General features: G+C 42.9%; 1 protein-coding gene across 1 annotated transcript in view; it reads right to left on the reverse strand.

Annotated features, from left to right (window-relative positions):
* Positions 1-209: 209 nt before the first annotated feature.
* The window catches only part of SLC25A43 (solute carrier family 25 member 43), a 34,779-nt gene continuing 9,871 nt past the window's right edge, over positions 210-25,117 (reverse strand). The window contains exons 2-5 of the mRNA XM_084870408.1: positions 24,116-24,357; positions 20,810-20,982; positions 2,321-2,455; positions 210-1,319 (exon numbers count right to left, since the gene is read on the reverse strand). Coding sequence (XP_084726534.1) covers positions 1,119-1,319; positions 2,321-2,455; positions 20,810-20,982; positions 24,116-24,357 — 751 coding nt within the window. The 3' untranslated portion in view covers positions 210-1,118. The remainder of the gene's footprint in view (positions 1,320-2,320; positions 2,456-20,809; positions 20,983-24,115; positions 24,358-25,117) is intronic.

Consider the following 25,117-nt stretch of genomic DNA (forward strand, 5'->3'; position numbering starts at 1 on the left):
AAAATAAGTTTAATAGGGAAAATACTTTCAACATACTTGTATAAATTAGTATCATAATATTAGACATTTTTAAATGCAAAACAGGCACTATTTGAAAGTACAGTTCTATAAACTTTACAGAATCTCCAAGGTGGAACAATCCAAAATTTGCCTTTTTAAAAATCTGGTAGACATGATTAGCCTAAAGTGTTTGTTGAGTTATTTATGGGTTTTTGTGTTTTTTTTTGTTTTTGTTTTTGTATGTGTGTCAAATGCTCAATTTGATCCTTTCTACGCAACTGGGACATCTTCTGAGAATAACTTAAGTTGACTAAATAATTTATTTTCAGGGTAAGCTTGCAAAGCAACTAAAAAAGGCAGAGAATTCAGGCCACTTACACTATACATGACTGCAATTCAAAGAAGGTCTTTTGAGGCATAATTAGGCAGTCATGATAAAAACTGCCTTTCTGAAACAAGATTTAAGCCTGGACTGCTTCAAATTTAGCTAAAGGATAGTTCTACTATGATACTCATAACTTTTAAACATTAAATATTTTCAGTTAGGGAGTAATGGGGGAATAAGGACACATATGTAACACCTTAAGCAATAAAGAAATTTAAAAAATATTTTCAGTTAGCTTCTGAGAAGGCATAATTTACACTGTGGAATGTGCACTCATAAGTCAGCAAAACTTATGAGTTACAGAGCAAGTATATTAGGAAGCCTCAGGTCAAATGGAGCAAAACTAAGCTGATGTGGGTTAGTGCAAGCTGTGACTGAGAGCACGACATGGCCTCTGCTCAGCCACTTCAACTACATGTTGCTCTGAGGTGTCATGAGAACGCCCTTTCTTTGGTATTGTGTAAATAGCAAATATCATTACTGCTAGCTTTTGTTATAAAATCTGGTGGCATGCCATCAGGGTACGGTCATGTTGGGAAACTTTCCTGAGGTGCAGGTGCTCCCAGGAACATCAATTTGGAGCTCAGAGGTGGCATACAGCCGAGTCTTCTCACTTCCAAGAGCAGCAGACAGGAGTACCCTCTCCTCACTCCACAATTGTGCAATTTTGAAGCTAAATTTATCCGTGATTGCAACACGCCTTCGGTCAGTGCACTTCTAGTTCCATTCAGTTTTAAAGAGTTGGTTTTCTAGAATTTAGTTTTCCAGTTTTGAAGAACTTCTTTAATTCCCGTAATTCCTGGGGTTTCAAACTCTGATCTACCCCTGGGGTCAATTTATAGCTCAGAGGAGACACAATGTAACCATTGTGGTAGAGACAGATTCTCTTGCAGAACTCAAAGGTACCAAACATAACTCCAAAATAGGGAACTATCTGTTTAAAATGAAAATGAAAATCATGTTAAAGATCTTATAAGTGTCAATGTGTCTGCAATCAATTTGAGTCAGGGTAAACTGAATTAAAGGCTGTGGACAATACAACATAGTAATTCTTTTTGGGAATCAGAGAAGATAGGGGTGTGGGTGAGGAGTGGCAGAGCAGTTGAAGGGCCTTGGGGAATACAGTTCTGGATTAATATGCAGAACTGACACTTCTTGTCAACATATGCTTGTCTTGACTGAAACCATTTATGTGTCAATTAGTACAAGGTTTAGTCCAGAATTCTTTTTTTCCCCTAATAGAACGTAATATGTGAATTTTTTTCTTTTTTCAATCCTCCCCTGAGCATATGTTTAGAGAGTGGAAGGCAGAAAGAGAAAGAGAAAGAGAAAGAGAAAGAGAGAGAGAGAGAGAGAGAGAGAGAGAGAGAGAGAGAGAGAGAGAGAGAGAGAGAGAGACTGCCTCTCGCATGCACTCCCACCAGGGATGAAACTTGCATCCGAGGTAATTGAACTCAGTTGACCAGGAATTAAACCCACAACCTTTTGGTGTACAGGATGATGCTTCAACCAGCTGAGCCACCTGGCCAGAGCAGTCTAGAGTTCTTAACTTTTTTTTTTTTGGTTATGGAATTTTTTGGGAATACAATGAAAGCTATGGATCCTTTCCCCAGAGAGAGGCACATCTGCACACACATCTGCATTTTCTCATATAATTTTAGGATGGAAGGTTAGGTTCCCCTTGGGAGTCCATGAACCCTCATGGTAGGAACCTGTACACTAAATGGTCAGCTCTTCTCAGATGGGGTATCAGATGCCTCAACTCTGCACAGGTTCCTCTCTCTTTAGGGCTGACAGCCAGGTTGCACTTGAGGGCCTTAGGCTACCATCAATGCTAGAGGGGTCATTTCCATGGAAACTGTTCTAGAAGTGGCAACAGAACAGGCTAGAACTATAAGAGGCAGAGAAACAGTAGAGACTGACCACGCTTCTCACCTTCAGTAAGTTGGCTGCCAATCCATTCCAGAGCCCCAGTACCCCATGGGCCTTCACTATCTGCCGGAAGCAGTCCGTGGCTCCTGAGAAATGGACATCTACTCCTCCACCGCAGGGAAGAAAGGGGCTCTGAGCCTGACGGGAAATAGAAGATGGGATGAGGTGATGTAATCACCAGGAAATAAATGTTCAAATTAGCCGAGGTCTCAAGTCTGGATTCTGGATGCCATGCTTCTGTCCCAGAGGATGGCAAAGAAAGGCTGTAACAGGGTTCTTCTTGTTCCATAGGCTTAAAATGAATATGAACATGAAGTAAAGTCATGGCACATCGCTCACAAATTTGTGGCTTATTTTGCTTGGAAGGAAGCAGCCATTTGGGACAGACTCAACTTTACACTTAACGTTCCTTCCCAACTTATGCCTTCTAGACATGTTCAACACACAACTCCCATGTACTTAACCTTTTCAAAGTGCTCCCTTTGTCTGATACATCCCCTTGTTTATTGTTTAGTTTTTAAAAATAGTAACAAACTCACAGGTATACAAAGACATCAATTTTTGTAATTTTAAAAATGTGTGTGAAAGAGAGAGGGAGAGGGAGAAAGAGGGAGGGAGAGAGAGGTTTGTTGTCCCACTTATTTATGTATTCGTTGGTTGATTCTTATATTGCCCTGATTGGGGATGGAACCCATAACCTTGACATATCAGGACGACAATCTTAACAAATTGACCTACCCAACCAGGGTCTCATCCTCTTGTTTAGACCTCTACTGTGGCACAGCCTGTCTGGCATGAGTTATTGGGTACAATATCTGGGCTGGCAGCCAATGCACTTAGGGGAGCAGGTACTGGGCCTCCCTCCCTGTTCTAGCTCTTCAGGGCCTAACATACCTCTTTGCACATATCAGGCAACTCAGAAAATGTAAAAACAAAATTCTCCTCAATATCAGTGTCACTAGTAGCTTTTCCCAAATATAACTGTTTACCTCTGACTAGGCTCAAATAAGCTATATGAATGGTCATGAAGTTAAAAAAGATGGCCAATATTTAAAGAGGAAAGTACATAATAAAATATTTACTGAGTGTTAGGTGTCAGGCATTATTACACTGAGTACATGTTCCAGCTCACTTAATCTTCCCAAAAACCTCATGAAATAGGTAATATTGTCTTATTAGCACAATTTTATAAATGACAAAATGGAGTCAGTGAAAGGATAAATCTCCAAAATCACAAACAAGGTATCAACTTGAATTTGGGTCTGTTCAATGCGGAATGAAGCTCTACACCACTAAGCTACCCTGATGCCCAGCACTGAACATGCTATATTAGACCTTGATACTCTGCTTACCACATATCAACATTGAATGTGGCTACCATAGCATGTACACTGAATAAATTCTGGAGCTCATGGTGTGGTGCCTCTACAAGTGTCATCCTAAACTGACATTCACAACACAAAAGAGAACATGTATTAATAGTTGCTTCCTGCTATTGACTGAATGTTTGTGTGCCCCCACAATATGTTAAAGCCTTAATCCCCAGTGTGATGGTATTTGGAGCTGGAGCCTTTGGCAAGTGATTAGGTCATGAAGATAGAGCCTTCATGAATGGGATTAATGCCCTTATAAAGAGAGACTTAGAGAGAGGATCTCTCTCACACTACCAGGTGAGGACACAGCAAGAAGGTTGCTATCTGCAAACCAGGAAGTGGGTTCTTGTCAGACACTGAATCAATCTACTGCCACCTTGATCTGGGACTTCCCAACCTGAGAAATACGTGTTGTTTAAGCCATTCAGTCTATGGTATTTTGTTTAACAGCTTGAACTAAAACACACCCAAAAAAGAAGGAATGGTAAGGCTAAATACCACTGCTTCTCAACCCTTAGTTATATGTTAGACTAACCAGTGATGCTTTTCAAAACCATCCATGGCCCGGCTGGTGTGGCTCAGTGGTTGAATGTCAACCTATGAACCAGGAGGTCACAATTGGACTCCAGGTCAGGGCACATCCCCGGGTTGAGGGCTCAGCCCCCAGAAGGGGGCATGCAGGAGGCAGCCTATCAATGATTCTCTCTCATCGCTGATGTTTCTATCTCTCTCTCCCACTCTGTAAAATCAATCAAAATGTATTTAAAAAAAACAACCATTCATGCCCTAGCTAGTTTGGCTCAATGGATAAAGCGTCAGCCTGCAGACCAAAACATCCCGGGTTCCATTCCGGTCAAGGGCACATACTTGGTTGCAGGCTCCTCTCTGGCTCCGGCCCTGGCCAAGGCTCATGCAAGAGGCAACGAATCGATATCTCCCACATGGATGTTTCTCTCTCTTCCATTCTCCCTAAATATATCCTTGGGTGAGGATTAACAACAAAAATAACAAACAAACAACAACAAACAAATAAAACCGTCCATGATTGGAATCACTTCTAGAGACTGCAATTTACTGACCTACTAGGTTTAGGCATGGAAATCAGCATTTTGGCAAGCTCCTCAAGTGGTTCTGATGTGCAGCCAGGGTTGTTGAGGCCCTCCAAAGCACAAGTCTGCTCAGGGCTCAGACCAAGTCTCCTAGCTTGCTGCTGACACTGAGAGTGCTTGGGAAAAGTACATGGGTCCTAAAGCCTGACTGCTTGGACTGAATCCCTGCTTTGCCACTCACTAGCTCTGTGGCCTTAAGCAAATGCCTGACCTTTCTGAGCTTCAATTTCCTCATCTATCCAATGGGATAATAATAATACCTACCTTATAGGATTGTTGTCGAAATTAAATGAAATACATACAAAATGCTTAGAACAGCATTTGACATATAGCAAGCACCAAAAAATAATCACCATTATTAATATCACTAGTGACCCAGAGTGTGAAATCACCAGAGACCCAGGCCCCAGGGAAATCACATGAGACCAGGGACCCCAGACCCTGTCTCATTGCGAGACCCAGAGTCAAGTCCCCGCCCACCTACATGCTTCTGGCACGCAGCCCCACCCACCCACCATGCAAGCCTTGACACACACAGCCTCCTGGTGACTTGTCTTTGGTTGTTGTGGCGTTAGGGCCATTGGGTTTTTATAATATAGATTAGTATTTATTATCTAAACTTGGAGAAGAGACAAGTATGCTGAAAACTAAACCAATCCACTAGACTGGAATGTTAGACTGCCATTTGCCCAAACGGTATCTTACTAGTAAAGAGAAACAAACATGTCAGGCTGCAGTCACACAGGACCGGAGCTTAAACACTCACACATGACCCCAGGCAATTATCCCGTAATATCTAGTTTAGTTCTATAGATTCCCAGGATGGACATTCTGCTTTGTTTCCCCTTTGAAGTTTGTTACTATTTTGCTTAGAAGACTAAAAGTGAAGGTAACAGTAGGATTAAAAATTGGTAAAATATTTCTAAAACGTAACAAACCAACTGACAAAATTATATTAAATAATTTGTAAAACAATAAATAGTATAAAAGAAAGAGGAAAGTACACTATAAAATATTTTTAAACTAAAATGATAAAATGCAGTCAATTGCAATTCATACTCAATATGTACTAACCTTTGATAGCATTGTAAACTTTCTTTTTTAGTTTTCAGTATATTTTTCTGTTTATTTCTTTAAAAAAATCTTTGTTGAGAGTATTACAGATGTCCCCCCTTTCTTCCCCCTTGTTCCTCATACCTACTGTTCCAACCCCACCCCAAGCCTTCACCACCTATTGTCTGTGTCCATGGGTAATGCATACTAGTATATGCATATAAATTATTTGGTTAATGTCTTCCACTCCCTCTCCCCCCGAGATTTGACCATCTGTTCCATGTTTCCAGGGCATGCTGCTTTTGCAACATAGCACCATCTGAAAAAAATCAGAGGGAACAGGTCCTATTCCTGGCTCTGCCACTATCTATATAACCTTGACCAAGTCGTTTAGTTCTTTGAATCTAAGTTTGTTCACATGTCAAGTGAGGAAATTGGAATTAAATGACCTTGAATGCCCTTTCTTGATTCTATAATCCATGCTGTTGCTCCTACTGGACGTTCCTGACATTAAGCCTTCAAACCTGCCATTTCCTCTGCCTAGCTGAGTCTCTCTTACTGATCAGAATACATATCACTTCTTCCAGGAAGTCTTCTCAGATCCCCAAAGTCAGGAGCCTAGTAAACACATTTGGTCACCCTGTACTTCTCCTTTACGGCATGTGACACACTCTGTAATGATTTGGTGTATAATTATTTCTTTCATGTGTACTGCCCCCGATAACCCTGGCCTCCTGAGCTGTAAATACCATGAGGGCAGTGACCATGTCTGCCTTGTTTGTAGTTTTATCCTCAAAGCCTACCAACATGCCTGGCATGCAGCATGTGCTTAATACATATTTGGGGAAAGAAGAAGCAAACTTGCAGTAGATCACAATAAAAGACAAATACTTCAAAGAAAGCCAAGCATTTGATGGTTTCTGTGATAAACTTCACTGAGGCCTTCCAGCAGAGGTAACATTTCAGGCTGTTCATTTTTTCCATGAGTACTGAAATAAAAAATATTTTTAAAAATATATAAAACTCATACCCTTTGACCAAAGCAACCCTACTTCTAGAAATTTATTCTACAGATATATTTGTCCATGTGAGAACTGATGTATTTTTTGGTATTTATTTATTTTTGTACTGTCTAAAGTTTTATGTAAGTTTTCTTTTTCCTCAATTAACTCCCCCCAGCCATTCCTATGCCAGGCAAGCTCCCATGGCCCCAGTGTCTGTGTCCATTTGTTATGCTAATATGCATGCGTAGTAGTCCTTTGGTTGCTCTCTAACTCCCCCCTCCCTGCCATTTGTCTCTGGATCTATTCTTTTTTTTTTTTTTTTTTAAATATATTTTATTGATTTTACACAGAGAGGAATTGAGAGGGACAGAGAGTTAGAAATGTCAATGAGAGAGAAACATCGACCAGCCACCTCTTGCACACCTCCCACAGGGGATGTGCCCGCAACCAAGGTACATGCCCTTGACCGGAATCGAACCCTGGACCTTTCAGTCCGCAGGCTGACGCTCTATCCACTGAGCCAAACCGGTCCCAGCTGGATCTATTCTTGTTCATCAAATTATGTTGATCATTATATCCCACATATGAGTAAGATCATGTGATATTTATCTTTCTCTACTGGCTTTTTTTGCTAAGCATAATGCTCTCCAGGAGAACTGATGTATTTTATAAGGACTTTTAAAAAAAATATTTTATTGATTTTTTTACAGAGAGGAATAGAGAGCCAGAAACATCGATGAGAGAGAAACATCAATCAGCCGCCTCCTGCACAGCCCCCACCGAGGATGTGCCCGCAACCAAGGCATATGCCCTTGACCGGAATCAAACCTGGGACCTTCCAGTCCACAGGCTGACACTCTATCCACTGAGCCAAACCGGTTCCGGCTATAAGGACTTTTGTTGCAGCATTATTAGTAACACCAGAAAATTGGAAATAAATTTAATGTCCACTAATACGGGGATAGTTAAAGAAACAGTACATCTATTATGCTAAGTGAAACAAGTCAGATAGAGAAAGACAAATACTGTGTGATTTCACTTAAAAAAAAAAACAACCAGAAACAAATTCATAGATACAGAGAACATTTTGATGGTTGCCAGATGGGAGGGGGATTGGGAAGATGGATAAAAAGGGCAAATGGCTAATATCCATAACAGTGACACCATCAGAATGCTGGTGAGTGTGTGGAGCAACTGGAACTCTCATTCATTGCTGGTGGGAATGCAGAAAACCGTATAGCCTCTTTGGAATACAGTTTGGCAGCTTCTTACAAAATGAAACATTGTTAGATCTTGGTATTTACACAATAAGTTGAAAAGTTATGTCCATACAAAAACCTGCACATGGATGTTTATAGCAGCTTTATCAATAATTGTCAAAGCTTGGAAACAGCCATGATGTCCTTGGTTGTCCTTAGGTGAATGGATAAATAAACTGTGGTACATTCAGACAATGGGATATTATTCAGCAAGAAATAGAAATGAGCTGTCAAGCCATGAAAAGACACGGAGAACTAAAATGCATATTACTATGAAAAAAGCTAATCTGGGTGCCACTATAGAAAGCAGTATGGAATTACCTCAAAAAATTAAAAATGGAACTACCATATGACTTAATGATTCCACTTCTGGGAATATATCTGAAGAAATCGGAAATACCAATTTGAAAGAATATATACACCTCTATATTCATTGCAGCAATATTTACAGTAGCCAAGATTGGGAAGCAGCCCATGCCCATCAGTAGATGAGTGGATAAAAAGCTGTGGTACACCCTAGCTGGTTTGGCTCAGTGGATAGAAGAGTGGCTTGTGGACTGAAGAGTCCCAGGTTCTATTCTGGTCAAGGGCACATGCCTGGGTTGCGGGCTCAATCCCCAGTAGGGGGCATGCAGGAGGCAGTCCGTCAATGATTCTCTTTCATCATTGATGTTTCTATCTCTCTCCCCCTCTCCCTTCCTTTCTGAAATCAATAAAAACATATTTTTTAAAAAGCTGAGGTACATTTACACAATGTAATACCACTCAGCCATAAAAAATAAGGAAATCTTACCCTTTGCAATTGCATGGATGGACCTGGAGAGTGTTATGATAAGTGAAATAAGCCAGTCCATGAAAGAAAAGTACCATATGATTTCACTTATATGTGGGATATAATGAACAAGGTAGACTAACAAACAAAATAGAAACAGTCTCAGATACAGAGAACAGAATGACAGCTGTCAGAGGGGAGGGGAGTTGGGAGGCTGGGAAAAAGAGGTGAAGGGATTAAGCAAAAATCACACATAATTCATAGACACAGACAATAGTATGGTGATTACCAGAGGAAAGTGGGCTACGGGGAGGTAGAAGAAGGTAAAGGGGGAGGGAGGGAGAATAAATGATGATGGAAGGAGACTTGACTTGGAGTAGTGAACACACAATACAATATACAGATGGCATATTATAGAATTGTACACCTGAAACCTATATAATTTTATTAACCAATGTCACCCCAATAAATTCAATAAAAAAAGAAATGATTTGCCCTAACTGGCTTGGCTCAGTGGCTAGAATGTCAGCCTGCGGACTGAAGGGTCCCAGGTTCGATTCCTGCCAAGGGCACATGCCTGGGTTGCGGGCCCGATCCCCAGTGTGGGGTGTGCAGGAGGCAGCCGATCAATGATTCTCTCTCAGCATTGATGTTTCTATCTCTCTCTCCTTCTCCCTTCCTCTTTGAAATCAATAAAGAAATATATATATATTTTTAAAAAAGAAATGATTTAAAAAAGAAAGTAAAAAGCCAATCTGAGAAGGCTACATTCTGTATGATTCCAACTATATAACATTCTGAAAAACTATGGAGACAGTATAAAGATCAGTAATTGCCATGATTTGGGGGAGAGAGGAAGGGTGAATAGGCAGAGCAGAGCATTTTTAGGGCAGTGGAAATACTCTGATATTATAATGAAAGATACAGGCCACTATTAGACATGAGCAGAGAAAGGACAATGGGCCAGGTATAGAAGCTCACCAGGGCAGAAAGCTCCGGATGCCTAGCAAAACTGGGAAAACAAGAACCTTGCCCCCAGGGTAAACCTTTTCTCAGTCAGCATATCATTGGTCATGCAGTTTGGGCCCCTGATCTTTCATATCACTGGTCAGGTAGTTTAGACCCTCTGACCTTTTCCTCTCTACAGATAACTTCTAGGCCTCGGTTGCTTTTCAGCTCCAGGCCCAGAAAACCAGACAAGTGGCTCTGTGGCTGCCTCAGGACCAGCTACATTGACTAATAATCCCCTGCCCTGGCACCGACCAATCAGTAGAGACCATGACCCTGAGAAAGCACACCTGGAAAGCTGATATTATATTGAGACCCTCCCTGAGGACTCCCCTAAGATTTCCACCTGCAAAAGAGAGATAAATATGCTCAGGGGAGGACCCCATGTGAGCTCTCCCTCCAAGAAGCATGACTGTGCCAATCCCCCACAGGCACATATTCCCTAAACTGTATGGGACCCCATGAGACTTGCAACCAGGGGAGCAATGGGGAGTGTCAGCTTGTCCCAGGCTAACTCTCTGAACCTGTCTGCAAGGCCCCCTTCTCTGACTTCCCAGTGAGCCAAAGCAGCCCAGCCTAGGCTCTCCTATTGCTTCTTCTATGCCCTTCATTGTTTCATTGTTCTATGTATATTTTTGCTGCCATCATGGACCCAGTGCCCTTTGGCTCAGTGCTCTGTAGCCCTTCCTTTTGGATATCTCCATCTTCCAGACCTTTTCCTTAATTAAGTTCAATTTTCTTTAATCACTGTCTGAGATGGCTATTTTGCCTGCCCACACATCACAGACTTAACTTTTCAGTCATTATACATTTGTCCAAAGCCATAAAATGTACACAACCAAAAGTGAGCCCTACAGTTAACTATGGACTTTGGGTGATTGTGATGTGTCTATATAGGTTCCTCAATTGTAACATGTAGCCATTCTGGTGGAGGATGTTGGTAATGCATTGCATGGGCAGTGAGTGTGTGGAAAATCTCTGTAGCATCTTTTCCATTAAAAAACATTTTGAATTAAAGTAAATTGGAATACAATATTGTATTCATTTCTGGTGTACAACATGATGATTTGAAATTTATATACCCTACTAGAGGCCTGGTGCACAAAATTCATGTGGTGTGTGTGTGTGTGTGTGTGTGTGTGTGTGTGTGTGTGTCACCCAGCCCAGTCTGCATCCTCTCCAATCTGGGAACCCTCGAGGGATGTCCAACTGCCTGTTTAGACCCAATCCCACTGGTGGGATTGTGCCTAAATGGGCAGCTAGACATCCCTCTCATAATCCAGGACTGCTGGCTCCCAACTGCTCACCTGCCTGATTGCCTTATTGCCCTTAACCGCTTCTGCCTGCCAGCCTGATCACCCCCTAACCACTCCCCTGCCAGCCTGATCGAAGCCTAACTGCTCCCCTGCTGGCCTGATTACTCCTAACTGCCCTCTCCTGCCTGACTGGTCACCCCTAACAGCCCTCCCCTACAGGCCTGGTTGCCCCTAACTGCCCTCCCTTGCAGGCCATCTTGTGGTGGCCATCTTGTGTCCACATGGGGGTAGTCATCTTTGACCACATGGGGGCGGCCATATTGTGTGTTGGAGTGGCAGTCAATTTGCATATTACCTTTTTATTAGATAGGATGTTGTGATCACCATATGTCTATTAATCATCAATCACTGTGCAAAGTTATTACAATATTACTGGTTATATTCCCTGTGCTGTACATTACATTCCCATGGCTTATTTGTTTTACAACCGGAAGTTTGTCCCTTTTATTCACCTTCTTCCTTTCACCCATCCTGCACCCCTTCCTGTCCATTTTGAGGTCAACCTAAAACTGTTTTTTAAAATATAAGTTGAAAAAGGCATTTAAAAGGAGAGATAAAAGAAAGAAAAGAAACTAAAGTAAAAGAACCTGCTAGTTGGAGCAAACAGGAGCTCAGAATCCTTTGCTTGTTATTTGGAAATGACATTATCTTCTGTGGACATATAGGACACAAGCCGGAGATGAGGCTGTCCAATTCCCAAACCATCTGAGGGCACACCTGCCTGGAAGGCAGTTGTGGTGGGAGGCTTTTGTCATTTGGTAAACCCCCAATTATCAAACAAAGAAAGCCAATCATATTGAAGTAAAAGAACCTTTTTGTACTGTAAACCACATGGCCCAAGTTTCTCTGGGCAGAGCCAGGTGCTCAGAGCTGGGACACACTAAGGCTCTGCAGTGGGGATGCCCATAAAAGTGGGTGTAGGCAGCTGCCCCCAGCATGGCCTGCCTCAAAGATACCCTCCATCCTGGCTGAAGTTGGAGCCTCGTGGTTCAGCAGCAGGCTAGAGGGCTGACCAGCTGCTCAGAAAGCCCGGGCTAAGGGAGGGGGGAGTAAGCAAATGGACAGCAGGTTAGTATTCTGCTTGGAAAGAGAAGACAAACAGTCCGTTCCTGTGTGATGGTGGGGGGTGGGGAAACAAATAGTGCAGCTGGGCCAGGCTGGAGAAAGCAATTAAGATGCAAGTGAGGGAGCTGCTGCAGCTGCCCAGGAGGCGGCCAGGGGAGATCAGGCAACAGTGGCTGGAAGAGCTAACTTTTAGCGTCACCTTGATTGGAGTGTGATCCACCAGGAAGAGTGAGGGAGCAGATAGGGAAGATGACAGTTTTCAGGAGACTGAGAATGTACAGATAGGTGCATTACTTGTACATGGTGATCTCTAGGTAAATGCCTGTTAAAGGAACTCAACAAATGAATAACTCTCCTATTATCCCTGCTCATTGTTATCTACAGAGTTGAAGGTCTTTTGAGGTTTTGTGATGTTAACTCGTTTGTGTATTCATAGCAATTATGGGGAACATAGAAACACATCTGGGCCAGCTTTTATCATTCTAATCAGGCCTTCAATGCCATGCATAGATTCTGAAGAGATGCTTCAAGAACAATAGAAACAGCACCTCGGCTTTATTGAATATTTATCATGTGCCTGGCTCTGTATCTGCATTAACCAAATTCAATGTCCTTTCTCGGTACATGAGCTAGGAACTCTGCTTTTCCCCATGGTGAGGAAGATGAGGCTCACAGAGGGTTCCTGGCTTACCCACGTCCATGCAGGAGTAAGGGCAGAGTTGGCGTCCAAAGTCCACACTCCGGACCATGTAGATACTCTACTGATTAAACCTTTAAACCATAACCAATATACATATGTATGGACACAGACAATAGAGTAGTGGAGGTCTGGAGTGGGGCAGGGGCTGGGTGGAGGGGGGAAAAAGGGAAAATGGGAGGCATCTGTAATCCTGTCAACAATAAAAAATAAAGGAGAGATATCAGCCCAAGGACTGTGTGCATGCATATAAGCCTAACCAGAGGTCATGGACAACAGGGGGTGGGCATACATGGGGAGGGGTTTTGGATGTGAATGGGGGGATGAGGACAATTATGTGACATCATAATCAATGAAGAACTTTAAAAAAAAAATAAAGTACAAATGAGAAGTTAAAGGATGTCCTGAAAAGTGGGTGTAGGCAGCTTCATCAGCATGGCCTGCTGACAAGGTACCCTCCATCCCATTTCTAGAAGTGGCTTGAGGCCAGCAGGGGAGGGGTCTGCAAGCTCTAGGCATCTTCTGACAGCAGCTGCAGATGACTGCTCACAGTTGTGGGTCTTTCTCAGACAAGCAGGCCTTTTCTGGCACCTTTGTTTCCCTTTCCCCGATCTCTCTCTCTTCATCCCCATTTTGAGGTGGGCTGGAAGTGGAGAGAAGGGTAAGCTCCCATCTTAGCTGCTATTACTTTTTTGCTGGGGCTGAAAAAAGTCTGCTTAGGACATCTTGATTCCCAGATTTTATCTCTTTAAAGGAGTAGGCCAGCCCAGGTCAGGAGAAAAGGGCAGAGTGATTTGACAAAGAGTGGAATGAAGGTTCCTCCCTGCATTTCCTGCCTTGCCTTCTAGGCACAGTCTTGTTTTCATAGTCAACAACTGCCATCCCTACTGTATTTAGGGCATTCTATATCTTTTGAAAAAAACCCAAAAGGGAGCGTTTTCCTTTCCCCATATTTCAACCATGATGCTCAAACAAAGCCACCCAGCCTAAGGAACACCCAGACTTCTACCTGGCGCTGAAATGTGACTTTTTTCTCTCAGACTGCCAAGGCAATGCCACTGGCCTCTGACTTAGGCAGAAGCCAGTCCCTAAAGGGGCCAGACCCCAAAGTAAAATGATAGCAAGGAGCTGACCAAAGCTGGGCTCTTGCCTGTTTTTGAGATTACACACTATTTTGTGGTGGTGTTTTTTTCCAACTGCTTTTGCAACTGTGAGGGGAAGCAGAGTTTGCCACCCCAAAATATGCTTCTTGGGATATTAATTATTTTAAGCTGGTTATTAAGAAACAAAGGACTCAGAAAGTACCTTTGGCCCTCCCCCTAATCTGCCTAAAGGAATTCAGATAGAAAAGTCTGCTTAAAGGAAGGGAGTATCGCCTTAGCATCATAATAGGAACTAAATGTGGCAGTCTGTTAGACTCCTATATGTGTTTCCCATTGTTTCTGGGTGGCCAAGAAACAATTTTTCTTCACATTTGCTCCTTCTTATCTCCTTATGAATTGCCTACTTTTCTTTTGAAGTTCCAGACCCCTACCCCCCTCTCCTTAGTCCAAAATGGCACATGAACCTCAACTGCCCAGTTGTCCTCAGGTCTCACATTCTGAGGGAGCCCCTGTATGTACATATGTAATACATTTTCTCCTGTGAATCTGTCTCATGTTGATTTGATTATTAGTCCAGCCAGAACTTAGAAGAGTAGAAGTAAAACTATTTTTCTGCCCCACACTGTGAGCTCCTAATTCTCAAGGTCAGATTTTCTTTTCCCTCTTCCACTACTCCCAAGCCTCAGGCAAAATAACTGGGGGAAAAAATGAACTGATTACTTAGGATCTAGGAACAAATCCTTGTATTTCTTCTGGTGGATGAAGCACAGGCCTGAAGAAGGAGACACCTGAATTCAATCCCAGCTCCACCACTTGCTAGCTATGTGACTATTAGGCAAGTTACTTACCTTCTCTGTGCCTCATTTCCTCATCTAGAAAATAGGAATCATAACAATACTTACTTATTTTATAGGGTCTATAAAGAGGGTGGAATGGAATAATAATCTGCCTTGTCATATTAAATGACCAATAAATGGCAGGTACGTTATTATAATTTTTGAATCCTAGGGAACACTCTCCTTTCATTACCTCCTCCTGACATATTTTGTCCCTGTCCTTACCCCTGACAAAAGCACCCCACCAAGGAAAGCACAGATTTAGACACATTCGTTTACATCAGGTCACAGTTACTGAAATCAAGAAACTAACAAATACAAATTCTAAGATGCTAGGATTTGTCAAGCACTTCTAGGCACCATACAAAGTGGTGGGAGGTTGCATTGAAGAAGAGGTGCATATCCAAACGGTTTCATGATTTTTCTCTGGGTCCTTTCAGCAATTTGCCTATCTTCAAATGCTAATAGCTGTTTGGGCTGAGATAAACAGAACGAGAATGCTAAGGTAGGAGATGGAAGACAGTGCATTACCAGAGCGAGGATCATAGGCAGGGGACTAGCAGAGGCTTCCTTAGAGCAGGCTGTTCTTACCTTCCTCAGGGGTAGGGACAAGCACACAGACTTGGAGCTCACTCAGTAGCAGCTAAGGTTCGATTCTGTACTCACAGTGACATCCCATAAGCCAGCCCCGAGCTTCATTCATTTTTAAACAAGTATCAAGTGCCTGCTACAAGAGGCAACATACTGTGAGGATATACAAATGTGTAAGACATGCTTCCCAAAGGCAAAGAGCTGTGGAGGGAATAGTGAAATAGAAGATCATAACACAACGAAGCATGTTTCATGGGCCCGAGAGAGCTACAGTGAGAGTATGCTATGTGCATTCAGGAAGAGACTCCTGCTTCAGGAGGTGAGAGAAGACCTCAAGGCGTGGCTCTGACAGGGTGGAGAAACAGAGTAATGATGTAGAAATGGGAGCAGTGGAGGCATGTACAAAGTGCTTTGAAAATTCAGTTGGCTGGGTCAAAGGGCACACAAGGCTAGCAGCATCATTTAAAAGGGGTTATTCACCCACAAAACTCCCACAAAATAACAGTGCCCTTGGGGGTGGGGTGGGGAATGACAGTGAAAACGCAGCGTCTTCAATTTTATTGCTAGAGCACATTGTTAGTTAACTGGCTTTTCCTGCTTCACAATGCCCTCTGCAGTGGTCTGGCACACCCCCATTGCGACTCTGCAAAGGCAAAACCCCCGCCTTTATCCATCAGGACGGGGTAGCTGACTGGGGATGAAAAGCCAACTCATCTGTCAAACAAAAGCAACACATGTGTGCTATTTTAAGTCAGAAGAGACAGCAACCAGTGAGGCAAACCTTAGTTGAGCCTTTAAGGAGATGGAGCCAGAGGTGCCTGAAATGGGAAATACACTTATTCGTTAGGGGGTTGGGGAAGGTGGACTGAGATAATTTTGATTGAATTGGAGGTCTGAAAAGAGCAGAGGTTATTGAAAGGGGTGCTTTATTTAACCCAGGCAGAATTTTCCCAATTTTATTTGCCAACATTAGGCAACTGGGAGATTTTACATAAAAATATGGATTCCAGGCACTTTTCTAAATGGCATTCGTGCTTTGGAGGAGAGCTTGCCACCGCCACCGCTGGCTCACTTCATTCCTTCCTGCTGTTCACATTTAGATGCTAATCACATTTTGTGAGCACAGTGTCTTGAGCTCTCTTAGCTCTCCGGAATGCTTTTGCAAGCCAAAGCCTGATGGCTCAGAACACACTTGATAGCTTATTCTTTAGGGGGCAAGTGTATGCTATTTAGGTTTCCTTATTTTCTCTTTTTTCATGTTACTTCCAAGTTCTTATTAACGTTTGATTTTGCAACTCCTCATATAGAGGGCCTCTGTGCCATGAGGGTGGCACAATTGGTAAGGGCAGCATGCCAGGCCCAGGAACTCAGTCTTTGTTCTCTAGGGGCAAAAAAGAAGGACAAAACACAGGCAGATCTTAAGAAAATTAGTCTGGAAGAAGCTACGGACTGGCTTGCAGGGACTGAAATTAGTATTGGCCCTGGAAGCACACTATCTGGTCTTAAATTTCAGCTCAGTGACTGGGTAGGTGAACTCCGGCAGGCTACAGAAGCTCCTACTGCCTTGGTTTTATCATCTGTAAAATGGGCTTGAGAGGAACAGTACACACCTTATAGGATTGTTGTAATGATTAAATAAGATACTGAGCATAAAGATCTTATCACAGTGCCTGGTACATTATTGCTCCGGGATCTTTTTTAGAATCAACCCTGGAGGCCAATTAGAGGATTACTGCAACAGTCTGGTATGAACTGATAAGTCCCCAGATTAGGACAGGAACAATGGCCAAAGAAAGACCAGTGTGGGAGCATGGGGAGTGTTGGGAATGAAGAACCAACTGACCTCAAGGTTGATTGGGGGTTGGGGAAGAAGCAGCTCAAAGATAACTTGTGGATTTCCAGCCTAGGTAATGGGGAATGATTGCATTGAAATGGAAAACTCTGGGAAGACATTTTCAGAGGAAGGGAAGTTAGTTTGATATATATTCAGTTAGAGGTGCCAGTGGAGAGGTGGTAGCCAAATGGTGATGCCCAGCAATGTGGGAGCAGGGATGAAGATGTGGATTTGAGCATGAGAAACCACATGTGAGGAAGGGGCGCTCTGGGAGGGCCTGGCAAAGCAATAGTGTTCAGTTGACCAAAGACAGCCCGAGGCATTAAGCATCTGGGGCAGGTTCAGCATCTCTGTTTGAACAGGCCAGGGCCTACCTTCACTCAGGTATTGTGTGTATTCTGCTCGGTCAGCTGTGCCACTCAGAGACTACCTTTGTCCTTCATCGTATGTGCTTTCAGTTCAAATGCTGACCTGGCCCAATCCTGCTTACCTTGTGAGCTTGATGGGGTCAAAGTCCCCTTGGGTGTAAAGCAACAGGCTGACATTCAGTTTTATATTTGATGAAACGGAGTCACCTAATACAGGCAACGGAGGGGGGGGGTGGTTGCAGGCACAGTTGTGGGGGGACCAAGCTCGTGCCTGGTGCCTCCCTCCTGATCCTCTCAAGGAGGTCCCATGTTCTTAGCTGCTCCCTAGATTTTCAGGGCAGTCTGTCTCCCTCTCTCCTCCGCAGGGAACCATTTGCTCAGGAATTCCAGGTCCTTATTAGGAGTCTACAGATTAGCCAGATAAATTAATTCCCATCAATATTTTACCCTTTACTCTCTCAATACACTAAGTGTTGCCGACCTCTTCAGGCCCAGGCTGTGAGCCAGGTATGGGAGTTTAAAGATGAAAAGGCCAGGCCATACCTGGAAGAGCTGGAAGTAAAACGCACTAGAGTGTGGCCATGGAGATTTCAGGCAGGGTGCTTTTAGGGTACGTGAAAGTGCACCAGGTGGGGGGCACAGAGGGCTGACCCACCCCCCTTCCCACCAGAAACCATGCCATCAAAACATGCACATGCACAATTTATTTACCTCTCCATTCTCTAGCATGTCAGCCAGGAGCCAGGGCAAGAAAAAGAAAAAGGAATAAAATAAGTGTAAGCACAGTGAAGGAAGAGCTCAGCTGATTAAACAAGACTTCTGATTATTGTCATTAATGTTCAAGAGAATTCCAATTTGATGCGGCATCAAACAGGCAGGTGTGTAAAACTATATTAGAAGGAGCCATTCAGACAAAGGGGCCAGTCAGTGTCGGGGTTGACCAAATTCCCTGGCCAACAGGTTATGTAACAGACACCTGACATGGATTTGCTTCCTCCAGGCAGTGCAGCAAGGAAAGCCGATGGAATGCAAATGTTCTCACTAACTGTGATCAGGTAAGAGCAGCACTGCTCTGAAAGCTCCTTCCTTAGAAATTCTGCTGGCAAACCTTGTCTAGTCCCCTAGGAGACTTTTCTTGGAGAATTTGGATTGTATGCTTTGCAGGAAAAAACAACTCCAGCAGAATGTAGAGTTTGACTGTTGTTTCTAGAGTCTTATCTTCCAAACTGAAGGTGTATTTCGAGCAGGGATTAAGAGGTTGTTAGTAGACAGAGATCACTAGATCCATGGCTCTAATACCCTCAGATAGTGCTCAAATACCCTGCATTTACTGCAGCGACATCTATTGGCCAGAGAAAGCAATGCATGTTTACATTTAAAAAAGCCTCTGGTTCAGTGGTTCTCAACCTTTCTAATGCCGTGACCCTTTACTACAGTTCCTCATGTTGTGGTGACCCCCAACCATAAAATTATTTTCGTTGCTACTTCATAACTGTAATTTTGCTACTATATGAATTGTAATATAAATATCTGTGTTTTCCGATGGTCTTAGGCTCTACATTTTGAGAACCGCTAGCAGGGTCGCCTAAGACCATCAGAAAACACAGATATTTACATTACTATTCATTAACAGTAGCAAAATTACAGGTATGAAGTAGCAACAAAAATAACTTTATGGTTGGGGGTCACCACAACATGGGGAACTGTATTAAAGGGTCGAGTGGCATTAGAAAGGTTGAGAACCTCTTTCTGGTTCTATTTTGGGGATTCGTTTTTTCTAAAGTAGAATAGACAAGGTATTATTATGTTTATTAACCCCTATTAAATAACACTTTGACCACAACCCTAAGAATTTCTTTTCTATATTTTTGTGTTTTTTTTCTTCTTTTAATCCTCACTTGAAGATATTTTTCCATTGATTTTTAGAGGAAGTGAGAGAGAGGGGGAAAGACAGAGAAATATCGATGGGAGAGAAACACATTGATTGGTTGCCTCCTGCATGAGCCCTGACCAGGGCCTGGGCTGGGCAGGTGCCTGCAACCAAGATACGTGCCCTTGACTAATCAATATGTTTCTCTCACATCGATGTTTCTCTCTGTCCTTCCCTCTCTCTTTCACTCTCCCTAAAAACAAAAACAAAAACAAAAACCAACCAAACAAACAAAAACTCAATAGAAAAATATCCTTAGGTGAGGATTAACAACAACAACAAAGAAACAAAAAGAAATCAGGGACGAAGAGTAACCTTCCTACCTCCTGGAACCTTATTCTCTGTGGGAATTGAGGACTTAAAAAAAAAAAAAAAAAGATTTGCCCAGAAGAGGTCAGAAAGCAGGAAAGCCTGTGAACTGGAGTTGAATGAAAGGCAGATACAAAACCTCAGAGTTGTTGATTCTGAGCCCATCCTTAGACTTGCTTGTAACCCCCAACTTTACTTGGCCCGCTGATTTTTTTTTTTTTTTAGTAAAAATTGACTGATTCTAGGCTAAGCCAGTTACTCACTGTGGGACTCTGGATACCACCATGCTTTTGCCTCTGTAGTCAATAGAGAAAATGTGTTTCCCAGGCAACAGTTAGGAAAACGCAGGGCAACTCCCACTAAGACACTGGCCCATTTCAAATGTAGTTACGTCCTTAGCAAAGGAGTAAAGGACTATTGGAGCTTGGTTCTCGAATAGCTCCTGGCTTATTCTGGTTCTTTCCGGTTTGTTTCACTGAGGTAAGGGGTGGCTATGAAAGTAAGAGTGCCCTCCTCTCACTGTGGAGGCCCTGGGAGAGGGAGCTAGGAGGCTGCTTTGATGTCAACTATGCTTTGGTGGCAACTATGGGAAAGAGAGGAAAGAAAAGTGGGCCTCATCTGGAAGGGCTAAAAAGTCCTAAAAAAGCAGAGTATGTGAATGAAATAGCAGCTTGGGCTGGAGCCAACAGCCCTGATGTTAGCAGCAGAAATGCCCGGAGTGGGGGTTTGCGTAGTATTTGTGTGAATAGTCATGATCCCCTTGGAAACCTGGCATTGCTCAGGGTCAGTGTTCTCTGCTATTGTTACCAACCCACCAACACTTCAAGGAATCTCCCCACTGCCCTGCTCCACCATCACTCCTCACCTGCATCTTCCTCTTCACTGTATCACATGGAAAGGAGAGCGTCTGGGTCACGGCAGCAGCTAGGCAGATGTTGGCAAAGTTCTGGAGGAGAGAGAAGCGATCTCGGGGTCCATTCCAGATTTTTTCCAGATTCATGTAAACTAGAAGAGAGCCAGCAGAGAAAGGGAGAGCACCTGCAAGACAAGGCCAGGAAGAGGCGGCTGAGGTCTAGGCAAACACCAGTTTGGGAACACAAATCCCTGTGGGGAATCAGGGGCAAGTAAACAGGACCCTCCCTGGGCTTCTTAAGACCAACCCAACAGAAACAGCGGGAAGAAACTTTCTTGGGTGATGATAATGTGCTCTATTTTGATAGGGATTGTGTCATTTGTCAAAATGCATCACATGGTTCACAAAAGGTTTGCACACTTTACTGTATGTAAATTTTACTTTAAAAAGTAATAAACAGCCCAGCTGGTGGTGCTCAGTGGTTGAGCATCAACCTATGAAACCAGGATACATGCTTGGGTTGTGGGCTTGATCCCCAGTGGAGGGAATGCAGGGAGCAGCCAATGGATGTCTCTATCCCCCTCCCTTCCTCTCTCTAAAAATCAATAAAAACAAATAAAAAAAATTGACAAGTTTTGAAGTCTAATCTAGTTTATGATACACATATCAAAGGGTTGAGGGGTGAAGTGCATCTTATGTTTGCAACTTACATGCAAATCATCAAAAATATATAAGATGAACTGATGAATAGCTAGAAGGATGGATAGATGGACCAATATGTAATAAAGCAAAACGTTAGTTATAGCATCTAGATGGTGGGTATATGTGTATTTCTAATTCTTTTAACATTTCTGGGTGTTTGAAATGGTAAAAAATAAAATGTTTGAAGAAAACCACTTTCATCAGAAAAAGTTAGTGATTGTCCTTAGTCAACTTTTGGAAGGTAGGAGGGAGTGGTCTCTAGCTGAGAAGGAAACATTCTCTGAAAACTGGAAAGAGGGAGGTTATTTGACCTTGCCTTTGGAAATGATGTGGCCATGCCAGGGTTCAGTGGCACCCTGCACTGCATGGCATCCTCACCTTCCTAGGAAAATATGGTGAGCAAGGAGTACAGTAGATGGCACTTTCACAAACTTCCAGAAACTTTGGGAACTATCTTAATTTTACAGAGTGACTAAATTTCTTCCTCAAAAAGGGATTTAAAAGAGAATAACACAGTGGGGTTGATTGTCCTTAAAATAATATAATACTTATATGTAATAAACACATTTAAAATGATGTATCAGCCTTGGCTGGGAGCATCATCCATACACCAAAGATCACTGGTTTGATTCTCATTAGGGCACATACCTACGTTGTGGGTTCAATCCCCAGTCAGGGCATGAACTGGAGGCAACCGATCAATGTTTCTCTCTCATCTCATCTCTCTCTTTCTCTCTCCCTTCTTCCTTCCCTCCCTCTCCAAAATGCAATAAACATATAAAAATGAGGATTTAAAATTTTTTTTTCTAAAAGACGTACCCACGCCCCATTTATTTACCTTCATTTGGAAAACACGTGTGAACGGGGACCTAGGCCAGGTGCAGGAATACAAAGAGTAAGTAGGCTAATTCCTGGAGCAGCTCACCATCTAGTGGTGAGACAGCTCATAGGTGCCATAAGGGCGGGGCTGGAGTGGGGAGGGCTTTAAGTACACCAGGAGAGGAGTTAATTTTGCCTGGGGGAATCAAGAAGGACTTCACAGAAGAGAGAACTTCTCAACTGGGTTTTGAGGAACTAATAGGGGTTCATCAGACATAGACAGGCAGTCTAGGCAGAGGGAACAGCAAGTACAAAGGGAGAAATGTTCCCAGGAAATGCAAGTATTTCTGTATGGCTGGAACATCAGTGCAAGTGGAGGTGTGACAGGAGAGGTTAGACGAGCTGTTCTGAAGGATCTGGTAGGCTATAAAGAATTGGGGTTTTCCACTGTAGTTCAGGAGGCAGTGAAGACTTTTGAGGAGGGCAGTGGAGGGAGGGTGGTGAAATGATCATTTTGCATTTAGAGAGATCACCACACCCTGGCTGCAGTGCACAGGGCAAACTGGGGTGGGAGAGAACCAAGACTGGGAGCAGGTAAGAGGTGCTTCTTGTGTCTAAGAGAAAGATGGTGATGAGAGTGCGACCTAGGGCAGAGGAGATGGAGATGGAGAAGGGGGATAGACTTGAGAGTTCAAAGAGGTCATTTTGAAAATACTTGGTGACTAAGGTAAGAGTGGAGTGAGTAGTAGAGTTGAAATGAATCTAGGTTTCTTCTGTCTCAGACCACTGGGTGAAAGAAAGGTCTTATTCATTAGGGAACACAGAAGGAGAGCAGGTGTGAGACTAAGGGAGCATCAGGTGAGGTGTCCAATAGCAGGTATTCATTCTGCCACTGGGAATTGGTAGCAGACAGTGGTTAAGAGAGAGGGCTCTGGATTATATTGCTAAGTTCCTTCACTTTTTACCCATGTGACCATGGCAGGTAACTCAGCTTCCCTAAGAATCTATTTCCTCATCTGTTGTAAAATGAGGCTTAAATGAGAATCTGTATGCAAAGCATTTAACACACTGCCTGGCACATAGTAAGCACCAATAAATGTTACTATGGAGATCATGTTAGGGGTCATTGGAGTATAATGATACTTGTTCAAGCCACTAGCCTATATGAGGCCACCTAAGGGGGTATGGAGGGTAAAGGAAAAGTTAAGGAAGGAGCTGGGGGAATAGCGTAATGTAGGGGGACAGCAGTGTCAGACAAGAAAGCTGCCAGAGACATAAAAAAGACATCCAGGAGACAGTGGGTCCTAGAAGCCAAGTTTCCAGAAGAAGGGGTAATCAATATTACAAAATGTTGCAAAAAAGATCAGACAAAGAGCAAAAGTCTGCTGTTTTGGCCAATGGGGGTCCCGGTGACCTGTGTGTGTGTAGTCCTGGCACAAGCTCCAAAGACCACAGAAGCTACAACTGCTACCATGGTTGTGCTCATATTTGCATGTATGCACACTGAGACTCCTTCCCATAGTTGGATGAGGATTGTGTGGGATTGTCTTCCTATCAGTTTGTGCAGAGGCACCTCCATGCACTGCCGTCCACCCCTCTCTGGGGTACAAAAGGTCAAAGTTAAGAATGGGGTATACAGCTGTGGAATAGAATGAAGTTAGGTGACCATATATGGATTAAGTTCATATGACCTTGACCTCAATAAAATGGACTTAACTGGTTACAAAGGCATACAATTATTCATATATGTCAAAGAATGCAGCCTTTCCTTGGACAAGGAGAACATTTCCATCTTACCTAAAACTGTAAGGGAAACTCCTCGATAAAGGGCCAGGAATCCTTCCTGTTGATAAACAGTAGAAAAAGCATGGAGGATCCCCCGATAAGATGGTTCCAGCACATTCTGCACAATTAAGCGTGTTTTGATGAGGTCTGTAGGATACGTTACAATGGTGGAAACCATGCCTGCGAGACTTCCAGCCATGATGGCACTCCACTGGGAAATATGGCCCAGGTCATCCATGAAGAGTACGACAAACCTGGGAGGAAACAGAGGATGAAGGCCAAGGGAATCAGCTCTAGAATGTGCTAGAGTGCTCTACATTACTCTCACATCTTCCAGCATTTGGAAATGCTTTACAAAGTGCTAATTCATTTAGCTAAATGCTTTACCATACTAATGAATTAGGATTAATAACTAACACATTCAAATCTATATTTATTTAATTCTAGTTAGCTATAGGGAAAAGATGCCCAACTCTCTTATTTATTTATTTTTCAACTCTCTTATTTATAGCTAACCTAAGTCCTTCCCATTTCACTTTAAACACATAACTGTCAACTCTGGCTTGCCTGTGGGGTGTAAATTTGCAGAAGTACTTGGTAAATATCAAACTAATGTATTACTTTGCTTCTTTTGAAACTTAAAAGAAATGAAATTGTTTAAAATGATGACTTTGAACGTCCCTAGCAATTGAGTTTAAAAAACATATTGGCCTAATTATAAGAGAAGTACTCCCCTGGTGTCAGGGAAATAAAACAATAATACCATCTCTCACCTAGCAGATTGGTAAGGATTAAAAAGTCTTATAATATTAAGTGATGGTGAGGATGAGTGGAAACAGGACCTCTCAGCCACTGCTTGTGGAAGTGAAAATTGGTACGGCCACTTTGTAGTATTTAGGAAAAAAAAAAAAAAGCTGCCTACTTTCACCCCAGCAATTCCATTTCTAGGTGCATATCCTAGAGAAATTCTTGAACATGTACATATGAACACACATCATTGTTAGTAAATGTGAA

This window comes from Pipistrellus hanaki (assembly GCF_964339955.1).
Source record: "Pipistrellus hanaki genome assembly, chromosome: X".
NCBI lineage: Eukaryota > Metazoa > Chordata > Mammalia > Chiroptera > Vespertilionidae > Pipistrellus > Pipistrellus hanaki.